The sequence below is a fragment of the Halichoeres trimaculatus genome, unplaced genomic scaffold (genome assembly GCF_033239565.1).
Source record: "Halichoeres trimaculatus isolate MK-OKI-2021-1 unplaced genomic scaffold, fHalTri1.1 fHalTri1_scaffold_12, whole genome shotgun sequence".
Classification (NCBI taxonomy): domain Eukaryota; kingdom Metazoa; phylum Chordata; class Actinopteri; order Labriformes; family Labridae; genus Halichoeres; species Halichoeres trimaculatus.
This window is the reverse complement of record NW_027437190.1, coordinates 4,489,146-4,514,930: the sequence shown is the minus strand read 5'-3', so window position 1 is coordinate 4,514,930 and position 25,785 is coordinate 4,489,146. Positions and strand designations below refer to the sequence as shown.

At 42.0% G+C, this 25,785-nt stretch overlaps 1 protein-coding gene across 1 annotated transcript in view; it reads left to right on the top strand.

Moving 5' to 3' along the window:
• The window catches only part of LOC141800688 (melanocortin receptor 5-like), a 48,539-nt gene that overhangs the window by 5,242 nt on the left and 17,512 nt on the right, over window positions 1-25,785 (top strand). Inside the window, exon 2 of the mRNA XM_074683394.1 lies at window positions 24,929-25,158. Within this exon, the coding sequence (XP_074539495.1) occupies window positions 24,991-25,158 (168 nt within the window). The 5' untranslated portion in view covers window positions 24,929-24,990. The remainder of the gene's footprint in view (window positions 1-24,928; window positions 25,159-25,785) is intronic.

Sequence of the window (25,785 nt, the reverse complement as noted above, 5' to 3'; positions counted from 1 at the left end):
ACAACCATCCAAAGCACACGGCAAAGTTGACTCTCAAATGGTTTCAGAAAAAGAAAATCAATCTGTTAGAATGGCCTGGTCAATCACCTGACTTCAATCCAACTGAACATTTGTGGAAAGAACTAAAGAAAAGGGTTCACCAGAGGGCACCAAAGAATATTCCAGATTTAAAGACAATCTGTGCAGAGGAATGGGCCAAAATCACACCTGAGCAGTGTGGGCGGTTAGTTAAAACACACAAGAAGCTTCTGGAAGCTGTCATTATAAACAAAGACCTCTCCACTAAGTATTAGATGAGTCTCAGTTAGCGTGTTCAATACGTTTTCCTGTGTTATCATACTTAATTCCACATAATCATTATTTATGGACCTGAATGTTGTGATTTCTTTTCATGTGTGGATTATTTGAGTTAATACCAATGTCTGGTAGAAATTTCTTTGGAATTGCAGCTCTGGAAATAAATGTGATGAGAAAAAAGTTGACGCGTTCATTACTTATTTTCCTCACTGTGTCTACATTAAATACTGTCATTGGGATGACATATCCAATATGAATATGCTAATTTGCAGCCTCTGACGCCTTCTCAGAACTGGTTCATTGGGCAACTCCACTGCCATCATGCTTATGTACACAGCGCACTTTTTCAATGTTAAAACTTCCACAAGTAAAAACTACAGTTTTACATGTCAGCCAGACTGGTCCCATGTTTAAAGGACCTGCCGTAAGCTTCCCTGTGGAAATGACGATGCATCCAGATGCTGTGTGGTCTCATGGTGTTCTGCCCAGATGTGGCAGCTTTGCTTTAGCTGAAGCTACAGAAGCCCTGTTGGTAACAATCACACATCAGTCAGCCGGCATGTGGTGGAGGAATACAATAAGTTGTCTATATTTTTAGAGCAGAGCTGGTGGCAGTAAAAGCATGTTTTATGTCAGCAGAGAGCGCAGCGCTGTGAGGCGCTGAACAAAGTACAGGAGAGGGAAAGCTAACAACACGCTGTTTCATTATCACTGAGAAATCTGGAGAAATATTATTGGAATGCTCTCACAGCGCAGCTTGTTCAGAGAAACATCTTTTCATCACAAAGATTACTCACACATGACAAACAAGCAGCAGAGCATCCTTCACTGAGACACGCGGATAACACACCTGCAGCTGGAGGAAGAAAAACTCACCTGGTACAGGCTCATTAGACTTCTGTCATTCTCTTTGCTTGATTGATTCCAGCTCCTCTGACTGACTCTCTGGAGGCAGAGATGTGTGGCAATGCAAGCAGCTTCATTAAAGCTCATGTGTTCAGTGATTCAACAGGCTCAGCTGGCTTTAACACAACATTAGTGTATACAGATGCTCAGCCATACGTGTGGCTGCACAGAGGGAAACACTGCTGTTCATGCTCTGGGAAGGAGGAGGCTGATTAAACGTCCTCTTTGGCTCATGTTGCCACGAGCTGCTTCTTTTAAAACTGCTCTCGACAATATTTGTGTAGTGCTGGGCGTTCTTCAGCATTTTGAAAGCAATGAGTCAACGTTTCTGCTTTTATTAGTGCTGCGTTGATGTGATGAAGAAGTTTAATGTGTCTGGGGATTCATTTGGCAGAATTGGCCAAAGACAAAGTGTTTAGTGTTAATGAGATGAGTCAACACTGGACCCATATTGTGCATGTCTGCTGCATCTGTTTGATTATGTCTGGTGAAAAGTCCTTTCACCTTAGTGATGGAAACAACCTGAATCAGATCTGCAGTTCAGAATAACGGTGCTCCAACATCACTAACCAGATCAATCCACAAATCTACACAGCAAATAATTTACTGATAGGTGTAGTAGAGTCATAGAAAACCAACATACGCAACTTTCTGTGTAATTAAATCTTTTATTTTACCCCTGCCATAGGCACATCCTGACATGTTTTGTCATGTTTTGGTCAGAATCAGAGTTTGCTGATGTTTACTCAGCACGTACTACAGAAAACTGACCACTGATCATCGGGGATCAGAGACACCTGAGGGACAGTTGAGCTTTGATTTCATCAGTCTGTGATAATGGAATCAGGATGTTGGAGACTGATTTTACAGAAATCACTAAAAGAAATAGTTAATTCATTGAACATTCATGTGTTAGTTTCACAGTTTGTAGGTCTGCCAGTAAAGAGAGCTGGTGCCGGTTCCAGCCCAGTGTCTGACTTGGCACTGGGTCTTTGTGTGTACACAAACAAAGCTTTGGCTCCAGGTGCTAAAAACTGCGACTTGGCAAGCACCAACTCTTTGCTGAGCCAGAGCAAAGCATGAACTAAGTCAGAGGGAGGGGCTACTGTGACCAATGATCAGAGATAGAAAACAGTCATTGTTTTATTGGAGTTCAAAAATTGAACTGTAAGTGACATTGAAGCAGGAATACCTTGCCTCTCTTACAGATCAGATCTAAACCTTATTATTTTATGAAACAGACTAAAAAGCTTTATGTTATTTAACTAATTCACATGACAGGATGTCATTTCTGCGTCATGTTGGTGCGTTCACACTTCTCCTCTGCTCTCTGTATCTTGCACAGCAGAGTTCTGCCCCAATACATATACAGACAGACACTCACACTCACACTCACACACACACACACACAACACACACACACTGTAAAGCTGATAGTCAGGAAAAGTAATGTCACAACCATATACTGTATAAAACATGGACGTAGCCTCTGTAACGTAACCCGTCTGTTCCTGAAACCGTGAAATAAAGTCAATCCGCATTCACCATGATGTGGGCTGCGAGTTTTTCCTTGAGCAAGTACAGGGCGCCACATGACCTGAGCAGTGTCTCTGATTGGAAAATCAAACGATCCTAATAACTCTTAAACCGCTGAGTTAGACAAAAATTCACTCACTGTACAGTGTGCCGATAGTGAAATCAGCGTTATTAGACCCAAGCTGTTTTTTGAACCAGGCTGTTAATGTGTTTTTAGTGCTAAAAAAGTCTGTTTTTATGGCTGGGTGTGTACCTGGCTTCTTGTCTTTCTGCAGCCAGACACAGTGACTTTTAGCACTTCTGCAAAGGCTTCATTTTTACTAACCGGATGTTGCCCTTTGGTCACAACCATCACAAAAAAGGCAGGATAAAAAAAAACTGCCTTTTTCTAAGGACTCCCAGCTTCTCCTTGTTACTGTCCCCAGCCCCAGTCATCCAAAAACGACACCGTCTCTACAGAACAGCTAGGTATGCAGTGATAAACTGGTGTTTTACAATGACGCAATGACGTGGCTCCAATTAAGCACCTTGCCAATGGAAAACAAAGCACTAGCACTCAAAACACTCACGCTACCCCCAATGAGCTCTGGCGGCAAAGGGGCAAAAGTCCCATTGATGCAAAAACAAGGTGCTGAGGAGGCTACAGTTTGCTGGAGAACACACTAACTGACCTGTTGAGGAATGCGCTAAAGATGAATGCAAACAGCTTAGTCAGACCAAGAACAGACTTAACATAGCTCGATCTACACACCTAGATAATGAGATTGCTATCGGACTGGGATTGGTCTTAGCAGTTCACTTCAGCATTCAGTGTGACCAAATTTTACCTGGAAGATAAAGAAGACAACCATGATAAATAGGGCCGCGGCTGTGCTCCAATGCAAAAACAAACAACATGACACATATAAACATACAAACATAAATACAACTGGATCAGTCTTAGCCATCATCTTAGCCTGTTAGAGCGTGACTTCATCTTTGGGTGAACAGGAACTAGTTCTATTTGCATGGAGCTTTGCAAATCAAACAATAGACAAAGCAACACCTATTGAAACAGTGTGAGACGTTCTCAGCAAGAGGTCTGATTCCCTTTTTCTGCATGTATACACAAACAAGACTAGATCTCCAATATGACTTTACCATTGAGCACGCATGCTGCATGCATGAAAACGTACTGACTGATGGAAGCACGATTTTTTTTTTGTCTCAGAACCGCAGTTTTTTCCACAGCATTCACTTAACTCAAGCCACAGTACACTACGAAAACAGTGAAGCATGGAGGCGCAGGCATGATGTCATGAGGATGTTTGTTGTACTATGGTGTCGAGCCTCTTCATCGCACATCAGGATCATCATCTTAAAGAGGTCATGGTAGCTTTGGCCAAACAGGAAACAACCATTAAACAGGTGTTTCATCAGACCCCAAACACAGCAAAAAGCGGGGGGCAACTAGGTCCTAGACCAACAAGATCAACGTGATGGAGAGGACGGCTCGATCCCCAGAATGTAAACCAACTGAAAACCTTTTGGGGTACATCAAAAATGCTCTCTCTGTGGGAGAACCAGAAATGCTAAGGGTCTGTGGAAAGCCACGTAAAGTTTCCTGGGTTAGAATATCTGTTCACAGGGGCTAGGAGTGGGTTGGCTCAATGCAGCACAAATGTGAAGCAGTTGTTAGTAAAGAGGTTAAAAGACAAAATGTGAGAACAGTGATTCACAGAAAAGCAAGTCTTCATTTTCTATAGAGAAGTTTGGCAAAGGAGAGTGCTGATGCTTCCTCTTTCCTTTTAAGCCGAACATCCCTTCTCTGTATTCTGAAATATAAAAATCAAATTCAATGCCGCTTTTGTTCAAACACAACTGTGAGACCAGACACTGCTTTAATGCCTCGGCGTAACCAAGCCCAGCTTTGGATCAGTGCGTCTGTGTTACATCATTCAGATCTGCTGCTGCATCCATCATATTTGCATTCAACGCCTCGACCCAAGTCAAGAGGACTCTTGCTATGATTTGTATCGTGATAATGATGTGATCTGTGTAAGGGGGAGAGCCATTTTATTTCACTCAGTGTTTGTGGTGTTACCATGACAGCCTTCAAAGAACTGCTCATGTCTGCTGTGTTTCCATCGTTTGTGTCATTGTTGTTAGAATCTGGCCCGTCTTTAAATCCTCCGCAGGCTGAGACCAGATCCACATGCTGTTAGCCCCAGATTGGTCTCCCCAGGAACCGTCCTCACAGATCAGGCTGAGAGGAAACCTAACAGAATCAGAAACATTGATCATGAGAGGCATGAGACAAGACTGGGCTCAGTGGATATCGCTTTAAAAGCTGAATCTTCAAAGGTTGATGAATGCATTTCATATGGAGCTCTATGAAATGATAAGGCTGTTAATTAAAAAGATGAAACATGCAGAATAAATGCCAACATGATTTAAAACGAGTGGCAAAGATAACTCTTAACACACCATCACATAATCTACTCCATGGCATCAGTTATTGGTAAAATGTTAATTTTCGTGATCTCAGCTTGGGCCCTTAAATAAGAAGCCAAACAGGAAGTGTTAAAAACTGCAGTTTACTGAGTGTCACACATTTAAAAGAGCTGATCTTTACTATGTAAAGAAAAAAGGTTAAACTGGACTGCCGTTTCCTGCATGGGCGCCAAATGATGTTTGTGCTGGTGAGTGCTCAAATCTAACATGACTGACACTTTAATACAGCAGTAAAAATGGGTAATAATGCAAATAATGCAAATTTGTTTTACAGAGACACACACCTAGGTACTACAGCAGCAAGTTCATAAAAGCACACAGTCATGTTATCTCATGAATTTTCAGCATAACACCAACAAGTTACTATCATTTTTTTATCAGTGTGGCAACCCAATGCAACAGGCTCTAGCAGACATTAAGAATACAGTACAGGCTATAAAAAGCTGAACACCAACTCCCCAGGGACTAGATAGCTAAACAATGTGCTGTACTTTAAGCCATGAAGAACGGAGCTGCTGTGATTCAGTTAATGCCCTAAATCAGTACATGCCAGTCTGCCACTCATCAGCATCTGCAACAGTTCTCATGAATTACAATCACTTAATTAACCTATGGCTTAGTCACGCCTTCAAACACAATGAGCCAACCACAGTGCGTAAAGCCATTCCTCCTCTGCCATTCGCTGCTCCTACGTCCATTGAAATGCATTGCAGAAGTTCAGTTTTCATTTGGTTGTTATGAGTTTTTTCAGATAATTTAAGTTTAAAAATGTGTTCATGGGTACCTTCAACTCCCACACAAAGTATCCTGAAACGCTGGGTGACAGGGTGTATTTTTAGCTCTTTTCTAAGACACATCTGAATTGAGAAAAGTGTCTTTGGATAAAGTTTTGCAGTAGAGCAACATCAGCTCTGTGTGAATCAAATGAAGAAGGATGTCTCCATCTGCTCTAAGGTAAACTGACATCATATCTGAGGCAGCAGATTGTGACTTTGCTGTAAAGAAATATAAAGTTATCTTTATCACTAGAACCACCACTGCAGTCTGACAAATGCTTTGGGATTTTCTCTGTTAGCTTAAGTTAGCCTAATGTTAGCTCCTAGCTGTGTTGTTCATCATGTCTCTTTGTTTGTTGGGAGTTCATTGGACTGTTTTGTTCTAGTTTTTGTTCTTTGGTGATGGTACATCATTGTTAGCTGTTGTCCAAAGGACTCCAGTTAAGCTAACGTTAGCTTCTGAGTGAGTGGGTGGGCAAGGCTTACCAATAGTTCAATCCTGCTCTTTCTGCATTGTGGAGCTTTAAGGAGACAGATAAGATTGCATTGGGGGGGGGGGGGGGGGGGGGGGGGGGGGGGGTCAAAATCATTCCAAAATCCAACTCTATTGATAATAGCTTATTTCCTCCATCATTGTCTAGCCTATATATCAACAAAAACGGAGGTTTCAATTTCTTATTCATATATTTATTAAAACTTTCAATCAAGTTGAGGAAGAAAAAACTCTCTGAGATTAAAAATTTATTTTAAAAGTCTCCCGGCTAAGACAATCACGGCCCAGTTTGTAAAGTTTGAAGGACCAAAAAGTCAAATACAACATACAAATGCAGCACAGCGATACTACAACGCATGTAAAAGACATCCAGTCACATGGCATGACAGAATAAAACAGCAAATATTAGTTTAAATCATCTTAAGTCACAAGTACATCATGAAAGTCATCTGCAGGACTGATGTGTCTGCCTCCAAAGTCACCTTAGAACCACCAGGTGAGAGTATTTCAGGTAGCTTGTTCCAGGTAAAGGTGGGTAAACACGACAGGATAATGAGGCTGATTTTTGTCCTGTCCCCTTATGATCAAAGTCAGCAAAGATCTGATCATCTGATGTCTGCAAATAACACCATGTGTGTGATTTTCCTGTGGTGTGGTGTGGGTAAAGAGTGATTTTGTCCGGTCAGAGCCTCTGGGCTCTCAATCAGAAGGCCTCAGATTGAGAGATCGTAGATAATGAACATGTTTAATATTTGGGACTAAAAACCCTGTAGTGCAGGGGTGGCCAACCAGTCAGAGACCAAGAGACACAAAAATTAGCACGACACTGCAAAGAGCCACATCGTACACAAAGTGTTTAAACGCACTCCCTCACACACAAACACAAAATGGCATGAAATGAAAATCAATGCGTTTCCAGTTTTCAAAGCCAGATTTATTTATCTCAGCTGTGTAGTGTTGCTAGAGTATCTTATTTTTTCTAAAAACATTGCAGCTTGTAGTATAAAACCAAATAAATCCTCCCTGCCTGAATGCAGCTGTGCTGCTCAGTGATGTGACTGTGCGGCAACACTCACAGTAGAGCAGGGAGAGGGCGGAGTGTGCAAAGTGAGTAAGAAGAGCGCACAGAGAGAAACTGAAACTTAAGTATTGACCTGATCACACAAGTACTGATCAATACTGATACCAATATTGGTATTACTTTATGAATATTTGAAATCGATCTGTACATCACTACTTAAAACAATGGATTGTTGTTTTTTCTTTAATGAATGGATCACATGCGGCTCATTGCCAATCTTTGGCCACACCTGCTGCACTCTGAGAGGAGCCGAGCAGGTACAGTGTGTAATGTCACGTGTACTGCAGCAGAGCCAATCAAGACGATAGCTGAGTCAGCTGACTGACCGAAGAGGAAGTAAGAAATCTATCTATAATAATTTATACGACTTGACTCACCTCCATACCAGCTCATATCTCAGCTGTCTCCATGACTTTTTATAATAATAATAATAATAATAATAATAATAATAATAATAATAAAAATACATTTTATTTATAAAAGCGCTTTTCTCAATACTCAAAGACGCTTTACAGTGGATAAAACAGCATATAAAACAACACACAATAATAAAACATGAATGAAAAGAGAATGAAAAGTGGATTTAAAAGACAATCAGACATTAAAAGCTATTTTAAAAAGGTGGGTTTTTGTTAGTGTTTTGAAGGTGGGAAGGTCAGGACAGAAACGGATATGAAGTGGTAGGGCATTCCAGAGAGTTGGGGCGGCGACAGAAAAAGCTCAGTCACAGGTTTGGTGCTTGGTGGCAGGTGGTAGGGAGAGGAGGTGGGCATCGGCGGATCGGAGGTTACGGGGGGGGGGGGGCGTGTAGTGGTGGAGCAGGTCGTTGATGTAGGGAGGAGCCTGGTTATGGAGGGCTTTGTAGGTCAGGAGGAGGATTTTGAAATGAATTCCAAATTTGATGGGGAGCCAGTGAAGGTTTTGGAGGACAGGGGTGATGTGGTCTCGGGAGTGGGTGTGCGTGAGCAAGCCAGTTTAAGGGGTTGAGGGACAAAGCCAGAGTTGATGGAGGAGTTGATGATGGCAGTGAGTAGAGGTGAGATGACAGGGAGGCAGTCCTTGATGAATTTTGATGGTATGGGGTCCAGAGTGCAGGTGGAGGTCTTTATGCCAGTCACAAGGGTATGTAGATCCGTTTGGGACACCAGAAAAAAAAAATTGTGTTATTGTTTGTTTGCTTTCTTTAATTTAAGAGGCAGTAAACAACCATCACTGCTTTTGTCACATTTGTCCGTCATGTTTGCTGACAAAAAAGTCCCGTTTTACTCTCTAAGATTTGGAATATTGAACGTGAAGAAGCTCTGTGAAGAATGGGCTAGTGTGTGGTTTGCTCCAGAGCACACACAACACACTTTAAGATCAGAAGAGAGAGATCTTTTGCGTTTTGGTTTTTTTTGGGGTTTTTTTTGTTATCATCAAGTGTGTGCTCTCTAAATGTGTGAAGGTGTGGAGAATCCTGTAATGTGTGCCAGCCTTAAGAGGAGCAACTTGAAACCCTCTCAGCTCTGACCTTTGGAACATGCTAGGATCAGAGAGAGTTAGTCCCTGAACTCTTCTGACTGACGTGGGAATGAAAGTATGAGGGGAGAAGAGATAGAATAGACAAACAGAGGAATACACATATCTATAGACTGAGATAATAGAATATCATTTATTTATATCTGCTGGTGGATCACATGGACTGTGCTCATCAATTCCCGTCTAAGAGGCTTCGAACAGATACACTTCTGCTTGAGGGCTGGAATGAATTCACTTGTATCATGTTCGTTTGGTGTAAATGGGAGAAAGCTCTTTTAAAGGTTGACAGGGACTGTTTTGGCCAGGCACAGCGGGCTCTTCGGGTGATTTGACGTACTGGGGTGCTACAGACCTTGGAGGGCGCAGCGGTGAGCTCTCCTTATCTTACGTGAGAGATTTAGTCATCTTTTTTACTATCTTTCTTTTCACACTCTGATAAAGATAACTCTTCATGTTCTTTTGGTTGCATTAGTTGTCAACCTTAAGTTCACGTTCCACAGAATATTTAGCGTGCAGTGGAGTGAGCTGTGTCATCACTTTTTAAAAGGATCCAGTCTCTGGTTCTGAGTAACTAAACACTTCAAACAAGATTCTGTTGAAACACGAGGCTGTCTGATGAATACCGACATAAATATACAAACTTCTGCTAGGAATTCAGAATCACACATTTCAAGTACTGATCTCTACAAGCTTCATATGGAGAGGAGAAATGAGCTGCAGCTCTGCTCTACAGCGTTCATGAATTACTTAAGATGTTCACTTCACTCAGTCAAAGCTGCTGTATGGCTCGGTTACTCAGAACGATGTTTGACTTTAAATATTCTGATAAATAATTGATTTCCTCAAACTGTTAATAAGGACAGCAGTCTGTCTGTAAGCTACTCAAAATGGTCCGTTCTACAAACAGCACAATAATGAGGCCTGCCTGTAGCTCTGCCTCTGATAGATCTCCAGGGGGCTGGCCAATGGGAGGGAAGTGGGTTTTATGGAGTGGGGAGCCTTAAAGAGACAAGGTGTTTCAGAAATAAGGGTTTTCTAAAAAAAAAACAAAATAAAAAAAAACTATGAGAGAGAGATGGCAATTTTTAAATCATGTAAAGCAACGGTAGCAGTAAAGGGACAGAATAAAGACTAAAATGACTCAAAATATACCCAACTCTTTTGTTTCTGTCCCTATTTTTAAAGAGATGAATTCAAAGATCTGAGACTTTTTCTAAGAACACAAAAGGCCTATTTTGCTCAAATATTGTTCATAAATGTGTCTTAAGTGTGTTGGTGATCACTCCTCCTTAGCCAAGCTGATCCATCCACCTCAGGTGTGGCATCTCAAGATGCTGATTGGACAGCTTGATTATTGCACAGGTGTGCCTTAAAGGGATAGTTCGGATTTTTTGACATGAACCTGTATGGCATCCTCATCTATAGTTATGTACATCAGTGCTGTCTTACCCCTGTCAGCGTCCTGTGACCCGAGATCTGGTTCGGTTTTGGTCCAGACAAAAGTAGTCCGGCAACATGGCTGGGGTAACAAAAATAAAGCGCTTTTCCTCTCAAAACAATTTGTGTTGAAAGTGTGATAAATTTGCATCACAAAACTGCAAACCGGAAAAAAGTCAGACTCCATTATGGATTGGCACTACTTTCTGGTGCGTATCACTGCGCCGCGCGGTGCATCCAGCTGACCGGCGCGCGTTGTCACCGTCATTACAACTTAAAAAAGTTAACGATAACATGTCTGACTACGACCCTGATGAAGATGACATTACATTTAGCAAAGAGCCAAGGGGATATCTTTATGAGCCTGAATAAACTGATGCTGAAATTCTTCAGATGGAGTTAGAACGGGTGGAGAGAGATGATCACAGTCATGTTGCTCCTGGAGCCACAGCTGGAACCATCATCAACCCTCTGTGATCTTCTCACATACAACTGTAAAATCACTCGTTTTTTTTTTTTTTTTTTTTTTTTTTTTTAACGTTTAATGCTATTAAACTTTTAATCTCTCAAAGGACCTTTACATGTGTAATAGTAGACTTACTTTCTGTCCAGACTTAAGCAACGCTCAGCACTTATGAGCCGTGATCATGTCACAACCATAGATGTAGTATAAGAACTGGATAGCGTGGCTCAGTCTTCCACCATGTTACGCGTACATAACTATAGATGAGGATGCCATACAGGTTCAAGTAAAAAAATCCGAACTATCCCTTTGAGCTGGCCACAATAAAAGGACACTCTGAAACTTACAGTTTTACTTTGTTGGTGTGGGGGATTCTTTGGTCATGCAAACCGGTTATGGCAGCAGCTGTCCAGGTGGCTGGTCGCTGATGATCTTAGAGGTGAAGATGCTTGATGTGGAGGTCCTGGGCTGCCGTAGTTACACAGGGCCTGAGGTTGGATGTTGTACCGAATTCTCTGAGGATATGGTCACACTGAACTGAAATCTGATCAGGTGTTTTTGTCTTGTTATAAGTAGAAAATGTCTTTTTAGACTTAAAGCTATGGTGTACAATTTGGAAGCTTTGTACATCTTAATAACACCGTTTATAGGGCTGTTATGGTCGTATGGTCCAATCTACTCAATATAAAGACCAAAAAGAATGAAAAAAATCAATTCAGTATATTCGCTGCAAAGCTGCATACTAGTTGACCAATCCGAACCGCACATGGCATGCACGGTTCGGATTGGTACGTGAGTCCATCCAATCTCCTGTCTCCCTCGCTTCGCACAGTCATGCCCATGGTCCCACCTCATCCTTCCCCACTACCCCTCTCACGTCAGCTAGCTGCTCAGCTACAGAAGCGTCATGGAGCCAGAGAAGACCGAAACCAGGAAGCTGTTACTGTTACCCTTACCCTTCCCTGAGGGGAAGAAAACGAAAAAGTTTCAAGAAAAAGGCTGAAGCGAGGAAGAATTATGAGCGACACAGGTGCCAACAGAGACTGAATATTGGAGAAATGTACGACCGGTGGAAAAAGCTGCAAAGGGATTTGGAACTGAAGACTGACGCTGAGACAGCTGAGTTTCTGTTGAACAGGTAATGACTTTGTTTACCACAGTGGGAGATGTGAGCTGAAAAACTCTGGTTAGTCTGTGCCTACGCCTGAGTCACTTCATGGACAAGCATGGGACATGAGGTATGATCCCTACGAGCGCTCCTCTTGACAATCATTTTAAACAAAGCAGGGATATTAGAGGGCTATGTTGAACAGAAACAACTTAACATCAGTCTAAAAGTCTCTAAAGTTGTAGCAGTGCTCTCTGTATCTCATCGTGCTGAATCTGATGAGATAGCGCTTTGTGTAAACAGACGCTTCACGATGACGTACCTTAACTCTGGTTCATATAGGGGTAGTGTGACCGCTGGGCATACTCTTCACCGGGCAACAGCGCTGCAGGGGGGCAACTGTGCTTGTGTATGGCAGGGCACCAGCAGCTGTGGTGGACATTCCTGCAGTTAGCTAATCACACGCTTCCTTAAAACTTGCAACATCTGTGGCATCTGAACATTTCAGAGTGCCTTTTTACTGTAACCAGCCCAAGGCACACATTTAATCATGCTGTTTAATCAACGTCTTGATATGCCACACCTGAGAGGTGGATGGATCACCTCTGCAAAGGAGAAGTGCTCACTAACACACATTTAGACAAAACTCTGAACAATATCTAAGAGAAAAGATGTTTAGTGGACACAGAAACAGCCTCAGATCTTTGAGTTCAGCTCACGAAAAACCAGAGCAGAAATGAAAGACGTGTTAATATTTTTATTTATTGTAAGTTGGATTATACTCAATAGCCAAGAAAATAAAAATGTGTGAAATAAGCTGAGCTAAGCTTGTAAGGACAAACTCAACCACAGGGTAAAAGAGAAAATCAATACCTGGACAAGTGGGCGTCTGCAGCTTAGACAGACAAGGAAGAGAGGAGGAAGAGAGGAGGAAAAGAGGAGAAAGAGAGACCTGAGCTGCACCAAACATCAAGACTGGCTCTAAGTTTGTGTCCTCTTTGCTGAAATTCTCCAAACAGCATCAGCGTGTCGTGTCACCAGAGCTGAACTATGCATCTTTGGGACATAAACACTTTAGCTCAGCCGTTTTTCTTTTCAGAGGGAAATCAGCCTTTTTTCAACAAATTAAACAGTATTGTCTGCAAAAGTCAGGCATATGTGCTCCCCACTGAGGAAAGGCATCTTTTCTTTTCTTTCAGCACTACTTTGGCAGCGTCAATGAGTTCTCTGACAAAAGATGTTCCCTTTTGTGTATTTATTCATGGAGCTGAAGTTTCCTGCTTCTCTCAGAGAATGGTGCAGAATTTGAAGAGACCCTCTGTTTTGTGGACCACCTGGACTCCTGAGGAAATTATGCCAAGATCCTGTTTGTGGACTCCAGCTCTGACTTCAACACCTTCGTTCTGGCTTTCCTGAAGGACAAGCTCCCTCAGCTCAGTGTTCAGACTCCACATGTAGGGAGGTTACAGACTTCCAGTCCTCCAGGAGCAGCATGTGAAGCTGATATCAGGTCTCTGACTCCCACTTCCACGGTTCGCCCGAGACAGTCCAGCTCCACCCTCAGGGCGCGGTCACACTGGCCATCCAAAACCGTGCCGTGCTTAAGCATGATTGGCCCCCCGCAGAGCTGTTGTCCAGCTGGGGAGTACGGCCAGCGGTCACACTACGCCAATACGAACCAGACTTTAGCAGATATCACACACGCGCACGACCCGCCTACGCCATCGTGAAGCGTCTGTTTATATTAAGCGTGATCTCATCAGAGTCAGCACAATGAGACACAGAGAGCACTGCTACAACTTTAGAGACTTTTGGACTTATGCACTGCAAAAAACTGAAATCTTATCAAGTGTTTTTTTGTCTTTTTTTTTTTTAGCGAAAATTGTCTTATTATACTCGTTATGAGCCACTTTCAACTTATCAATCTAGAAAAATGTCTTGTTTCAAGTTATCAGAGTACAAAAATGAGGTTTGAATCACTTGTGACCAGTAAAAAAATCTGCCAATGGAACAAGAAAAAATTGCTTGAAAATTTCCTTGAGACTAGAATATTGTCTTAATACAAGTAACTTTTCTCTTGTTCCATTGTGAGATTTTTTTTACTGGTTACGAGCAATTCAGACCTCATTTTTGTCCTTAGATAACTTTAAACAAGACATTTTTCTGGATTGGTCATGTGAATTCGGCTCATATTGAGTCTAAAAAGGAATTTTCTACTGAAAATAAGACAAAAACACTTGATAAGATTTCAGTTTTTGCAGTGTGGTAGCCTAAGTCGTTTTCACCCAGCACAGCCCTCTAACACCCCGCTTTGTTTAAAATGATTGTAGAGAGATGCGCTTGCAGCGATCATACGTCATGGATCGCACGCGCTGTCCGTGTGCTCGTGCTCGTGCATGAAGTAAACTGTGCCGAAGCCCACCTCTCTGAAGCGTGTCAAAGCACGGAAGGCAAACGTGCTTGAGCCCAGCATGGTTGTGGTCACACTGGCCATTCAAAAAGTGCTTTAGGGCTGAAGCGTGCTTAGGCACGGCATGGTTTGCCAGTGTGACCGCGTCCTTAGAGGCTCCACTCCTCCAATTTCAGGTGGAAATGACGTCAGGACATAAAGGTTAAAAAGAAAAAGATTTTATTGAGTTTACTACTAGTACAATAAGTGCATAATAACCTTTAAATAAATGAATAAAAAACATTTCATGGATTGCCCTTGTACAAAAACAGGAATGATGAACATTTCTAAAGAAAAATAATTTCAAAATTTTTTCTGGTTCGGTTCAGACCCTTGTCTTCTTTGTATTCTGGTTGTTGTCCGTCCTGTTTGTCCTTCTCTATCTGCTGAATGCTTGTGTCAGGGATGCTCTGCCTCAGGCATGTCCAAGTACAGGCTCAGGGTCCATTCATGGCCCATCGTTAATTTGTATACAGCATAGGCCACTTGTATGACGTTAAAGCTCTGTATATTCTGCAGAAACTCAACAACTCTTGCAGCTGATGAAGAGTTCTTTTCCAAAACGCTGTAAACCCATTTCAATAATTTTCAGGACCATGTTAGACCGGAAACAGGATTTGTGCTTGTTTGGAGAAAAATTGCATCTTACAATACATTTTAATCAAGGAAAATAAGGAAATAAACATACAATAATGATAGAGCAGTGAATAGGTTCAGTACACAGCAAAATGGCATGGTGTACTAATTTTTTCAAAGAACTGGCATTTCTAGCGTTTTGGAAAAGAACTCTTCTGATGTCTTTAAATGAGTGACTTTACCATGAAGTGAAAACGTGAGAGTTCAACAAGCTCATTTGACCAGATTGAAGTTGTGAAATGGAGCAGAAAGACAAAAAGTGGAGCACAAAAAAATAGTTCAGAGTCAGAAATATTTGGGTCTAAAATGTTGTTTCAGGTCAAAAAAGTCTCAATATGGAAAACAATCCGAAATAAATCCAGATCCTGATCCTAACTTGAAAACATCCTGACATATTTCCCCCCATATCGCCCCCTAATGGAGAACATGTTCCTTGGTCTGAAGCAGAGTTTGTTGATGTTTACCCAGCATGTAACACTGCAGAAAACTGACCACTGATCATCTGGGTTCAATTAGAGATTGACCGACCGGCATTTTGAGGCATATCAGAATCAGCCCTTTTTCTAATATCCGATAGCTGATAAGAACCCCATTAAAATCTGGCAATTTTGGCTTGGATGCAGCTGCGTCTTTGTCTGCAGTCTCTAGACTTGTCCCACTCACACTGACTGGTCACACAGAGCCATGGCTCATATAACAGCCAATCAGCAGTGTGAGCTGTGCATACACAGTGCTCACTGTTTTGTTGAGTGGAGAAGCTTCAGAAAGTAGTTCGATGTTTCAATGGCAAATTTAGGCATCAGATTCTCCTGAAGTTGTAATCAACACTCCAGTTCCAGTTTTTAAAGTTTTCATTTAACTTTATGAAACATGCTGCTGAGCCAGGGAGCTGTTTAATAAACATATGCCTCAAGGCATCTAAATGTGTTTTCACCTCTACTGCAAATGAGTATCATATATTATCAGTTATATCCTCCTTGACTACTGATAATCTGTATCAGCTCTGAAAAACACAGTGGTCTATCTCTAGTATCAAGAGACACCTGAGAGACAGGTGAGGTTTGATTGAATCAGTCTGTGATGATGGAACAAGGATGTTTGAGCACACTGAAGGACAGCATTCATATGTTAGCGTTACAGTTTATAGATATGTAAGGAGGAGCTGATGGGCCTCAGGTCTTTTTCACCAAATCAAACATAGCCTCTCTGAAAACAGTTGGATGCTCCTGCTCTTAGCGAAGCCCTGATGGCTGCAGCTCACTCCAACAACAGCTGAAAGGCTCCATCATGTATAAAGAGGCATATTGGAGTTTTCAAACAGCTCAGTCTCACAGGTAGTTGTTTGGATGTGATTAGTATTTCAGCCTGATGAAAGTTGATCACAGCTGTTGCTTTGTGCATAAATGATGTGGACCTCTCACTGCATGAATAATGTAAAACTCAGGAGAGGGTAACAAACAAAAAGAGCTCCAGCTTTGGAATAATGTTGAAACCCTGGTCAATGCTTAGGATTTAAAGCCTCATCAAAACAAAGCTGAACTGGCTCAGAGAGCTGCAGTCTGTGAATCATCAGCTGTCATTTAAAGGCATCCATACATCCTTCCTGACTGCTGTCTGTTCAGTAACAGCAGCATCAGATCCCCATCACAAACGCAGCCCCTGAGGCTGCCAGCAGAGATGGGGCCTGGAGGGCCTGGGGGTGACCGCACAGGAAGCAAAGGATGACGGACGCCAAACTCACAGGGGTAATGGGATAAAAGCAGGTCGTGTGGTTGTCAGGCTGACACGTTCAGTCAGAGAAATCACATCCTGGAGCTCTGAGAGTTGAGTACGACCACCAGAGAACAGGAGGGCTGGGTTTATAAATCAGCGTTCATCGCACGTAACGAGGATCATAAATCATACATCATGCTTCACATGACCTCATCTCTGACATCACATCTCCTCTTTATCTGCATGTAAACACACACACACAGCAGAGCATGCAGGAGTCACACACACACACTCTCCTTGAGGCCTTATCTGTGTTATTAATGAGCCTCTCTTGTTTTGTTGGTGATGACTCTGCAGCAGCATTTGAATATTCAGCATTAGTTTGTCAAAGCTGTTTTCTCTCCGCTGCTTTGGATGAAGATTTATGAATTAATGAACACTCTGTTCGCTGTGTGTGTTTTGTGCGACATGAATGCAGAACTGTCCTTGCTGTGGATTTGTAGATTCACAGTGGAGTGCTGTCAAATGAAAAACAATCAGACAAACTCTGTAAACACCACATGTCTTATTTACCGCTGACATCCCTGTAAATCCTCAACGTCTGGGCTTGATCATGTCTTTATTACACCTGCAGTAATGTGCATTTTATCATCCCTGTATGTACAGACCCTTAGGTAACAGGTAGTTGATAAATCACTGTTGCTGTGTTTGAATGCGGCCTGTCTCCAGAAGTTTTCTGTTTTTCTATTCTTACTTTGATGGTGATGACATCATCCCCAAGTTAAAAGCGTTTCAGTTGCTGAATCACAAAAACTTGCAATAACAGCAATATTTCTGTGCGTAAACATTGAGTATAATACTATACAGCTAATTTATTGCGATAAAAACTTCTCAAAAATCGTCAAAAATTCTAAAATCAACAGAATATAACAGGAGCTTATGCTGCGTTCCAGGAAATCCGTAACTCAGAAATTTCCAACCAGGCAAATTATGACCTTGGTTTGAGCCCAAGAAATTTTGTCATGTGATCAAACCAACATGGCAGACATTATAAACTACTCAACTATGGTAAAACCTTGTTAAGTTTACTTGTTGTCACATTTAAAACAACAGTGCTATGTATCTACCTTGCCTCGTTGCAGTGTATCATGGGAAAAGTTTTCTTGAAGAAAGAAAAGTTGTGTTAGTGTTAAGGATAACTTTACATTTTCTTTTCAGCAAAGTCACAATCTGCTGCCTCAGATACGATGTCAGTTTACCTTAGAGCAGATGGAGACATCCTTCTTCATTTGATTCACACAGAGCTGATGTTGCTCTACTGCACAACTTTATCCAAAGAAGACACTTTTCTCTGGTCAGATGTGTCTTAGGGAAAGGGTTAAAAAAAATACTTCCCGTGCTCAAGACTCTCAGGATAGTTTGAAAGTACCACACGGTCCTACAGCACAGGGTTTACTCATGCTACAGTCACTTTAGGGGCTGTTAACATGACATGGCTTAAAGTGATATTCCAGGATGGAACAGGTTTATTTAGAAAATTTTCACCATAGTTCTCATCGTGTCGTAAAACGCAGCTACCTCCGCTGCAGAGCCACAGCTGGCTATGAGGCACTCACTGCTTAGTGTATCAGTCCGCGCGCGGCGTGCCAGATATAAACAAACGTAGGTAGTGTGCCAGGACGTAAAGATGAGTGATTATGAGAGCGAGGGCGACCTGCCGTTCACTTTGAATAAAGCGTGAATGTAGACCGATATCAGAGTTTTTTGGTGGGAGTCCGTTTATTTGTGTTTTTGGTCAAGTAAAATATGGCCCCGTCTGAGTGCAGAGGAAACCTGCAGAGGAGCAGGGAGGGGGTGTTTGGTGTGAGCGCTCTGGGCTTCTGCTGCACAAAAACACTGCTGTAGGGGTAATTTCTCCCCTAAACCTTGTGATAGGACCCAACTTGTTCCATCCCAGAGTACCACTTTATGAATGAAACACAAAAGTATTGTTTCGTTTCAGGTTTCTCATTTTCACGGAAACAGCATTTTAGCCTACTCAAAATGGAAAATTTTGAAAACAGCATCCAGAGTGGAATTTTTCTGAAATGCTGCCGACACAGTTGCCGAAGTTTTGAGTGAAAACGCTGACAACATGCTCCACTTTGTGCTTCGATCTTTGCTGACTACCATGCTGTGCTTGTGTTGCTGGATCTGCTGACTGTCATTAACAAAATGAACATCTTTTGCTCCACTTCTGCTCTTAGTATTTCCCAATACAGTAGATGATAGGACGAACTCTAATTCAGTGGAGAACTACCAAAAGCTGCTTCTTGACAAGACAGTTATAGCGCCAACTACAGGCCTGGCATGTTCTTTTAGTCAAGTCACTTGTTCTGAAACTTTCGTCTGTCATTATGTTTTTTCGGAACAAATTCGATTTTTTTTTTTTTTTTTTTTACATCCCTCCAGAACGTTTCCTGGGTAGTCTGACTATTCAGAGACGCTGTAGGCTATGTGCAACATCACATTTTCACATTTTCTGACATATTTTCTCTGAACATTTTGGGTGATGTTAAGATGATGAATGAAAACAAACTGACAGTGGCTGCTCAGGATCAATCGCTTTATGATTTCATTTTTCTCGTACAGCAAATTTTCGCAATTAAAACAAAATAAATGCATCGGATTCAGTGCGCAAGTTGTCGGTATGTGATGTTTTCCTTTTTCAGATTACAGATCCAAAAAACGCATCAAAAAAAAACGGACTCTCACATTCAACGACTCAAATACAAGCATCAGTTTTTGCTTGTACCCTCTTCTGCCCAGATGGACCTTTCAGAATGTGATCTAGTTTTCTTTAAAATATTTCACTAGAAGACACAGAACCCTAAGAGAAACACATAAAAAATAACCCTAAGAAATAAACACTGTCAAAAACAGATGACAGAGGATGGTAACGGTGAATGCTGATGTGCGTCTGTGGTTAGTGAGCACACACACTCTGACTGATGAGCCTGATTTCCTCTCCTGAGGATCTAATAAGAGCAACATCAACAAGCAGGATATTAAATGCAGTCATATTTCAGTCTCTTGATTGGGTTATCAACGATTTCCTGTAACGGAGAGGAATGTTGAATGTTAGTGATATGAATAGATAATAAACTCTACTCTCTGCTACTCGATGCAGAGTGTTGATGTGCTCTGCAGAGACTCCCCGTACAAAGAGAGTTCATAAAAGTCAACTGCTGCTGCTGCCAGTGGCTTTCTGAATGATGCTTTCACTCCAGGGGATTAAAAGCAATGAAATGACGACATAAATCATGTCGCTCAGCCGCTCTAATTGCCTTCACTCTTTGAGAAGCTTAGGTTAACGGCTGTGTTAATTAATTCATGACAATTATTGTTCTAATTATGTGATATGATTTCTGTTTCCTGCTGTTGTTTCATTCAAAGCGCCAACATCACAGCAGTTATTCCAACCTGGCTTTTCCATTATGGCCAGCAGTGAGTGATAATTGTAAAGTCTGCTGGTGGAGACACTTTATACTGGGAGCGTCTCATTCTGCTGGAACGAGAGCGAGCAGCGTCAAAGCAGCGTGTCGAAGGGGGAAAATGGAGAATAGAGTTTAGGGCTGAGTCTCACATGAATAGTTTTATTTTGTCATCAGCGTGTTTGCTTCTCTCCTTCTCTCCCCTTTCATTTAGTCTGGGCACTTTCTAAACGGCCTTTGGAAAACAGCCTTGTACTTAAAACGCCTCATTTACCACATGATCCTCAGGATTTCTCCACAAAGAGTACGGGGAGCTACAATGTCTATGTGCAAACTATAAGCTACTCATATCCTGTCATCTGACAGCCCCAGGGTTTGTCAGGGGTTAAGAGGAAAAGGCCCGCGGCAAAATTCAAAGTTAAATACCATCAGCTGAGTCCAGGATCATAACAGATCATCACACTGTGTCCTTCAGAGTCTGTACGTGCTCAGCGCCAGTACACATCCTTCATACTCTTCATAAACAAGGCTGGATGTTCAAATACGTCATAAATGTAGCAACATTTTCTAGAAACAGTTTGCTGTTTATCATGATTTTCCAAGAAATCGTATATTTGAACAACAGATTATTGATAACGGAGCTCACTGTACTCAGTGGAATGCAGAACTTATGTAAAACTTCTCTGAAGGCCGTGAAGTTGGAGAAAGAACAGAGACAGAGACAAAGTAAGGAAAGAGTTTGTCAGGGGCTCAAATTTGTTGGAATTTGATAACATGGCATACATACAGTTCTACAGTTCTACAGTTTCATTTAGCAAACGCTTTTGTCCAAAACAACATACAACACAAGCAACAATTTAGACGGAAGGGAAAACCTTAGTAAATGCCATGAAGTGCTACAAGTCATTTGCCGGCATAAGAAGCTGTGAGGAGTTTCTAAGTGATGTTGAAAAAGTTTCCCTTATAGATATATGCCTGATTGTAATCTACACTTTAAAATGAGATAGTCAGTGCCAATATTACTGGTAAAAGGTTATTCAAAATTGCTACTTCCTAGCTCCCATGTCAGGTCATTTCAGCAGTTCTTAACATGACCTTTTTGTATTATAGTAGTAATAGTATCTTTTTGATGGTATCCTGCTTTATTTTAGACAATTACATTTTTAAAAAGTCAAGAATCTGGGGTGGTAACCTCCCCATCTACAAGGTCGGGGAGCAGAGGTTGATCTTGAATTTAAGCCTTTTTCTGTACTATCTGTGGTTGAAATCCTGAAACGTTAAATCTCAGAGCAATCCCAGAGAATAGGGTTGTGGTTGCTCTCTCAGTCCCACATTTCCTCCAGCAGACTGTTAGTGTGTCCCAAATCGCATACTCCCATACTGTGTACTCAAAATTTTCAAATTTCAAATTGAGTGTACTAAGTATACTACATACTCACTGGCTCAGTGCGCAAATTTTGAGGGTGTAGTGCTGTCCCAAATCGCATACTGCCAAGCGCCATACTTACCGGGAATGATGACATGATGTCGACCTCTTCTTCTTCTACGTCTAATTGTGACAGTTCCCGCCAAACACCGCCACTATTTGCCAGCAAATTTTCAAAACCTTTTCAGAAGTATATTAAACACAACTAATAACATGATCAGCGGTGTAGAGTTTATTAATGGGGGTTGGTGCAGCTGACTGAAGCTACCGAAAGAGCTACCGGGGCGCTGTGGCAGTTAAAATACATCCACAAATTAAATGTCTGAGTGGTGCTTCTGGTCATGTATTCACTGTGCAGGGTCTAACCCGCTTGTTATTATATTTACCTGGTTCACCGGGTAATGCTAAGGCCCTGGTAACTGTTAGCTCAATGAGCTTTAGCATTCCAGATAGCTGTTAGCTCAACTAGCATTAGCATAGCCCAGTGTTTCTCAATCCTGGTCCTGGGGACCCCCTGCCCTGCATGTTTTAGATGTTACCTCACTCCAGCACACCTGATTCAAATGAATGGCTCGTTATCAGGCTCGAGCAGAGCTTGATGACGAGCTGAGCATTTGAATCAGGTGTGTTGGAGTCAGGAAAATAAAAAAACATGCTGGGCAGGGGGTACCCCTGGACCAGGATTGGGAAACACTGCTTTAAAGGGTTTGATATCAAAAACTGGTGGTAGTGATGGAGTTAGAGTCCAGGGTCGAAGGTATGAAAGTTAGAGAGTAAGAGTCAGGAGAACAGGAGGAACAGAGAACCAGGACAGCAGGGTTAGAGCAGAGCAGGGTACCTGACCTGGTGGGGCTGCAGAAGGCAGGGCTGGAGCCAGGACCGTCAGGGTGCAGCAGAGAGCACGATCCAGCAGCGTGGAGATGACAGAACTACATATTTGGTGAGGATGTGATTGGCTGGGTTGAGCTGCAGCTGGTGGCTCTGTCCTGACTCCAGCACACCTGCAGGCAATCAGAGAGGGAGAAGGGAGAGAGGGAGGGAGCTGCTCATTCATCTCCCTCAGTTCTCTGCTCCATCTGAAGGTCTGATTCACAAAGCAAACTGCTCCTTCAGTCAACGAGCAAAAAAAAAAACAGCTGTGCCTTTGGTAAAATTTACCCATACAACCTTTTATTTACATGATATATTAATAAAAAAGAAAGGTTCTGCTGCTCTGTCCACAAGGGGCAGCTCGTCATCAAGCTCTGCTCAAGCCTGATAACAAGCCATTCATTTGAATCAGGTGTGTTGGAGTGTGGTAACATCTAAAATATGCAGGGCAGGGGGTCCTCAGGACCAGGGTTGAGAAACACTGACCTAGGTCTTCATTTTAGTTAACCCTTTGAAAACTTCCAACAGAAGCTTTAAACACTGTAAAGAGTGCATTGTTGGAGAAATCCTAGATCTGTCTGGAAACTCATAAAAAAAAACGCTCCATCCTGGAAATAACACCAGATCTTCACCAGATCAACACAAAACTTGCTGAAATACTGAGCTTATCACATAAAGAAATCCTAACCGCTTCATGACACATTAGAGGGGTGGGCCTCAAACACCAAGCATCTCAAAGCGATAAACTGAAGCCTCCTCTCTCCTTTCTCTTCTGCTGCACAAGGAGTACTTTCTCAGTCACCATTTTGAAGCATGCCCCAAAGTAATAATTGTGCTCAGAGGAGAGAGGATGGAGGAGACTGATCAGAAGAGCTATGACGGAAGAAACACGAGAGCTGGCTTTGAGGAAGTCTTTTCACTGACAGACACGCCCCCATATGGAATATCACTCTCTGATTGGATGCTGCAGCGGCTCACAAAGCTTCACAAATATAACAGAGTTTAATATGAGAGAAAAGAGAGAGCTGAAAACAGGCACTGAGGATTGTTCAGATAGGGTTTATAAATCTAGGATCAAAAAGTGTTTGTTGTGAGTTTAAAGCACAAAACACTGAACACAACCATCATCAAATCAATATAACAGAGGATTAACACAGAAAACTGAAATCTGATAAATAATATTTTCCTGAAAAACAGGAAACTGGTTAAAGGAACAGACAAAGCTCTGTTACTGTTTCTGTTTGATCAGAGTTGTTACAGCGCACATGTGCAGACACACAAACAGCTGTTAGAGCTGACTGACGGATGATCCAGAGGTGATCAGCTGATGCCGTCATCAATGAAACATTTGGCTCCATGTGACGCTCCTGAGGAGAGGACGTCCCATTGCACTAAAAAGGAATCTCCTCCATTCCTCTCTCCTCTCTGGGGGCTGGCGAATCAGAGTGAGGGGGGTTTGTGGAGTAGGGATCCTTAAAGAAACAGCAGCTTGAACAATGAATTTTCAGACAGTGGCTGAAGTTCTGCACTTTCTTTCTCTATCTTTCTATCTATCTATCTATCTATCTATCTATCTATCTATCTATCTATCTATCTATCTATCTATCTATCTATCTATCTATCTATCTATCTATCTATCTATCTATCTATCTACCTACCTACCTACCTACCTACCTACCTACCTACCTACCTATCTATCTTTGTGGTGTTTCACAAATATCATGTTAACATGTTTTGAAATGATTATTATCCACTGAGTATGAAAATGATTAAAAGCCAATCGAAGTGCTGGCTACATGTAATCATCAGCTCTGAGAGCACTGATTCTCACAGCTGTCAATCATCCAAATATGAACCTGAAGACTAATAACAGCACAATCCTACTCTTTAAACTACCATTCCAGTGGATTGGTTTAACAGGAAACAGAAAAGGTTAGATGCAGAGTTTGCCTAAAGGTAGCAAAATCTGCATCTTTGAGGGAAATCACAGGTTATATAAACAGATATTGTGTTGTCATCAACCTGAGGTTGCCAGGCAACCTGCAAAGACTCTGCAAAGTAACCTGCCAAAATGTAGCCTGGCACTCACCTTGTGTGCTCCAAGCCTCATTTCAGTCAGAGTGGACGGAAAACGAGTTGCTTCTCTTTGAATTGACAGAAAGAACAGCACAGAAAAAAAGATTTCAGAAAGATTTTTAGAAATCTTACAGAAATCATTTCAAAGATTTTCTCCCCTGTTTCCTTTTCTTGCAGCCTGCCTGAAAAATGGTGTCCAAGAAAGAGCATTAGTGACCTGGACCAGAGCCACAGCAGGCATGAATGTGTCTGATCTGCCCTCCTACCAGGAGGAGGTGATGCTGGGTAACTCCTCCTGGGATCACTCCTATGAGCCCCTGAACTACACCCTGTCTCCCCCACTGCTTTCAGACAAAACCAGCACGTCCAAACCTGCAGCATGTGAGCAGGTCCACATCGCTGTGGAGGTAAGACCCGCTCCTGCTTCATTCAAGCCCAGGTTTTGTTTTGGAATGTATCAAATATGAGTCAGGCTTTTAGTGCTGTTTGTGTTTTGCTATTTGTCTGTTTTGTTTACCTGCTCGGAAGCTGCTGAATGTTACCTGTTAGGATAAAAATACATATTTCTCATTTCCCCCTGAAGTAACCAGTTTTCAGTCCAGGTGATTGGATATGGACACTCAGCCTCCCTACATCACATGATCCAGATGTTATAGTGTCTCATACTCACAGTGCAATACTGACAGATATATACAGTTTGAAGCCGCAGTATGATCAGGGCTGTCAACTTTTCAGAAATCCTTGGAGTGGGATACAGAGGGGCCAACCAAAATTATGGTTTTAAAAAGGTAAAGGTAAAGGTTGCTCAATAGGTACCGTGGAAAACAGATAACGGGATGGCTTTTTTTTTTTTTTTTCTGAAGATGAGACAGACACTTCGCGCGAGAAATCAGGGATGTGGCATGAGTACGAGTTAAGCCAATTAATTGTGTGTGTCTCCCGACCAATGCGCTAACTTTGACAGTTTTGGTGTGATACAGTCAAGATTACAAGCCACTGGAGCAGCTTGGATTTTAGAAAAAGTTCATCCTTCA